Consider the following 3,844-nt stretch of genomic DNA (forward strand, 5'->3'; position numbering starts at 1 on the left):
AGCCAAATGTTACTACCTGCCACAAGGCTGTGCACCCTCATTCCACCGGCCTGGGGTCTGTCAGGAATGTCCAGTTCCAGCTTCTGCCTCCCTTCCTGCTTGGAACTTTCATGGGTGGTGAGGCACTGGCACAGGCTGTCTAAAGAAGCTTTTCTATCGTTGGAAGTGTTCAAGGCCAGGTGGGATAGGATTTCGAGCATCCCGCTCTAGAGTAAGGTATTCAGGCAAGGGAGTTGAAACTAGATATTCTTTAGAGTCCCTTCCAACCCAAAGAAATCTGTGATTCTATGACGCTATGTTGCCCCTCCACTGTCCACACCCTAAGGCCACTGTGACCAAAACATTGAACCAGCTGCCCTGTGACATAAGCCCTGGGGCCAAACGGACTGCATTAGCTGGCAGCTGCACTGAATGAGCCCTCACTCCTTGCAGCTGATACATGCCACAGGCAGTGATGAATTTGCTCCTTGTTCTACTGGCCATATGTAGGTCTGTGCTCAGCACATGGGACACCTGTGGGTAAGTGGTCTCAGGCTCTTGGAGGTAGTTTGGACAACATTTGAGGGGTGTTCCCCATTCCCTCTGGCCACACTACAGTTTTGTGAGCTCCATGCAGGAGCTTCAATTCCTTGACAAGTACCCAAGCTGCAGCACAACTTGTCTATGGAGGCTCAAGAATAAACGGGGTGGACAGACACATGCCAGGGATTACCTGGCTTGCTGTCCATGCAAACAATGCCATGTGGGGAGGGAAGTTGGGTGATCTTCAACCTGAGCAGCAGCCAGCCATCAAGCAATGTCTTTCTGTTTACAGAGGGACCTGTGGTCTCTGGCCCATGTCTGCTTCCTATGGCCCCATGGCTTATGACTATGACCCCATGGCTCCAGACTATGGCAAAGCGCACATCACTGATGGCACAGCTGTCCAGCCAGGAGCCTGGGGCGGGATTGTCAGCATCCAGGATCCCTGGGAACCAGGCACAGGGCACATCTGTGGAGGGTCTCTCATCAGCACAGAGTGGGTCCTCACAGCCGCCCACTGTTTCATCAACGCCAGGTAGGGAGCAGCAAGGAATGGGTGTATCTCCACTACACCAGCAGGTACCCTGTTGCCAGCACCATGGGTTACTCCCATTCTGTCTCCCTGACATACACCCAAATGTCTATGCACTGCAGACCCCAACTGAGAGACTACTCAAGAGAACATTCTGTGATCTTGCCACCTCTTCCTAGAAGCCTCTAGGTCAACATTCTCAGAGCCTGGGTCATGCTAGGACAGTCATGCCTCTTTCTTCTCTGACTTGCAAAGCAGAGGACATGTCTGTTGCTGCAGCACATGGCTCTGCTCCCTCTCACCTCTTTCTCCATGTCCTTTTTAGGAATGCTAACACATGGCATGTGGTGGCTGGGGCTACCCGGTTGACTCAGCTGGGCCCTGAGGTGCAAGTGCGCCAGATTAAGCAGCTACGGGTTCATGAACACTATATTCCTGGTGAGGAGAGGAACAACATTGCCTTGCTGAAATTGGACAAGCCTGTTGTGTGCAGCCACTATGTACAGCTGGGCTGTGTGCCTGACACCACACTGAAAGTGTCGGAGCTGGAAGCCTGTTACATTGCTGGCTGGGGTACTGCTACTCCAAGAGGTGGGTTCCCAAAAGGGACATGTGGCCTGAGGGCAAACTTGGCATGTAAGGGAGATGGATTGGCCCCAACAGCAGAGGCCAAAGCCAGAGTCAGGCTGTAGGATGTCTGCCTCTGGAGCAGTAGTCCTGGACCACTCCCCAAAGCCAGACAGAATGGGGAAAGAAGAGCAACATGGTATTTGCCTAGGGAACCCCAGGGAATCCCTAGGGAACGGCTTCATCCCCCAGCAAGAGAGAGGAATGGCCAAGGAACTGCTGTATGCTCATTTCTTTCTGTGCTCACAGCTCAAAGACCAAGTGATGTCCTGCAGGAGGCCAAGGTCCACCTCATTGATGTCCAGCTCTGTAACAGCAGCCTCTGGTACACAGGGACCATCCACACTCAAAATCTGTGCGCTGGTTACTCAGTGAGCGGCATCAACCCCTGCCAGGTAGGAGTGTGAGACAAGCCACTCAGCCCCCAGTAGCGCGGGCAGCCTGAGCAGCACCACCCCAACACAGCCCAGGGCCTGCTTTGCCTGGCCAGTCACTCCCAGCCCCAGCTGCCCGCCACTGTTAGGGCTTCCCTCCCCTTCCCCATTTGCAGGTCCTTACCCAGTGCCTCCATTGTCCGAGGGGCATTACACCCAGAAAGCACATCTAGTGCTCTTGTCAGTCCAGAATTCCAGATGCCAACTCTGGAACATCCATCCTCTGCACAGGATTACTGCGCAGAGACAAGAGACAGCTCTACTGTACAAACTCTACTGTACCTGCTCCCAGCCAAGGTTCTGGAGGCTCCAGCACCTGAGCTGAGACTTTCGCTACCAGGAATACAGCTCTGTCAAGGGCTGTGAAAGAGAAGGAGACAGCTCTAGTGCTGACAGCAGCTACCCAATATCACCTTATCCCTTTCTTGCTCCACTGCAGGGTGACAGTGGTGGTCCTCTGGTGTGCAAAGATAACAATGCTGCCTTCTTCTGGCTCGTTGGTGTGGCCAGCTGGGTGAAAGGCTGCGCGAGAGCAAACAAGCTTGGAGTCTACACCTCTGTTCAGCACTTCTATGACTGGATCCTGGTCCAGATAGACCCGCAGCCAGACAGAAGGGCATCAAGACATTCTATGATTGCCCTCACCCCCCCTCAGAAGCCAAGGCCAATACCAACACCATTGGACAGGTTTAACTCCAACCCATTTTCACTCCAGAAGCTGGTGGAATTTTTTACTCAGGCACAGGAGCTCCTTCAGGTCCTAAGGAAAAAACTGGCTAAAGAAGCAGGATGAACAGGATCCAGTGCAGGCTGCAGTGGACCATGACCATTTTCTTCTGGGACAATGTCTACTGATCCAAAGGCAGCCTCAGTGTCTAAGGCCTGCCCCATCCTGCTCATGCTTCTCCTCTGTGTGCATATAAATCCTGACTCTGACTTAGCTATGGAAATAAAGTTGTCTGGTTTCATTGTTAATGGCATTTTCAGTCCCATTCATGAGAGCATGCCAGACAAGATTTCCACACTTGCTACATGCAAAATCAGGCTGAGGAGAAACATCAGGCTCCACAGAAAATAATCAGTCCAAAGGACTGTGTTGCAGTGTGTTTTTATTTTGCAGGTTATTGTTTGATTTGTCCTTTTGGGTTTTTTTCTCCCCCTGATTTTAGAGTGACACAGACCTGCCTTTGTTATTCAGTTAAGCCAGGTGTCGGTTTATCTCTTTGCTACTTAGCTACTTTTGTGTTGGTTTATCTCTTTGCTACTTAGCTACTTTTCTGCCAAGTTTCAAACCCCTTCTTCCCACATCCATTACCCCTCCTGTCCCAAGCAGTTTTCCTCCTTTGTATCCCTTGCCCTTGTGTTCCACCCCCAGTGCTTTTGATTAGTTGAACATTGTATCCTCCTTGAGACCTGCCCCCCTTTATAAGCTGTTGTTTGCCCCCAGCCCATTGCCTGGGACCCTGAGACTCAGGGAGTGTAATATCAAATAAAGTAACCCAGTGCCACCCCAGGCCCCCGCTGCTGCTGTGGCCTTTTTGTTCTGCGCTGCACCTCCACTGGTAGCTGGGATTCTGTGGAGCCCCCGAAAAGGGGGATTGTCACCCCCCCACTGTCACCATCTAGCCGGGATGTGCAACAGGACTGAAACTCTACTTCGTCAGAGAAGAGGGCAAGGGTACAGTAAAAGAAAGGAACACAGCTCACAGAGCAATGAGGGGCTTGCAGA

At 52.0% G+C, this 3,844-nt stretch overlaps 1 protein-coding gene across 1 annotated transcript; it reads left to right on the forward strand.

Moving 5' to 3' along the window:
• Window positions 1-836: 836 nt before the first annotated feature.
• Window positions 837-2,908, forward strand: LOC311165154 (acrosin-like; the record flags this gene model as incomplete). The annotated part of the gene is made up of 4 exons (XM_084224952.1): window positions 837-1,057; window positions 1,380-1,645; window positions 1,931-2,076; window positions 2,555-2,908. 4 exons carry the CDS (start codon window positions 837-839, stop codon window positions 2,906-2,908), a joined length of 987 nt encoding a protein of 328 aa, XP_084081078.1.
• Between the last annotated feature and the right edge of the window lie 936 nt (window positions 2,909-3,844).

Source organism: Fringilla coelebs (genome assembly GCF_963513975.1).
Source record: "Fringilla coelebs genome assembly, chromosome: Z".
In the NCBI taxonomy this organism is placed as follows: Eukaryota; Metazoa; Chordata; class Aves; order Passeriformes; family Fringillidae; genus Fringilla; species Fringilla coelebs.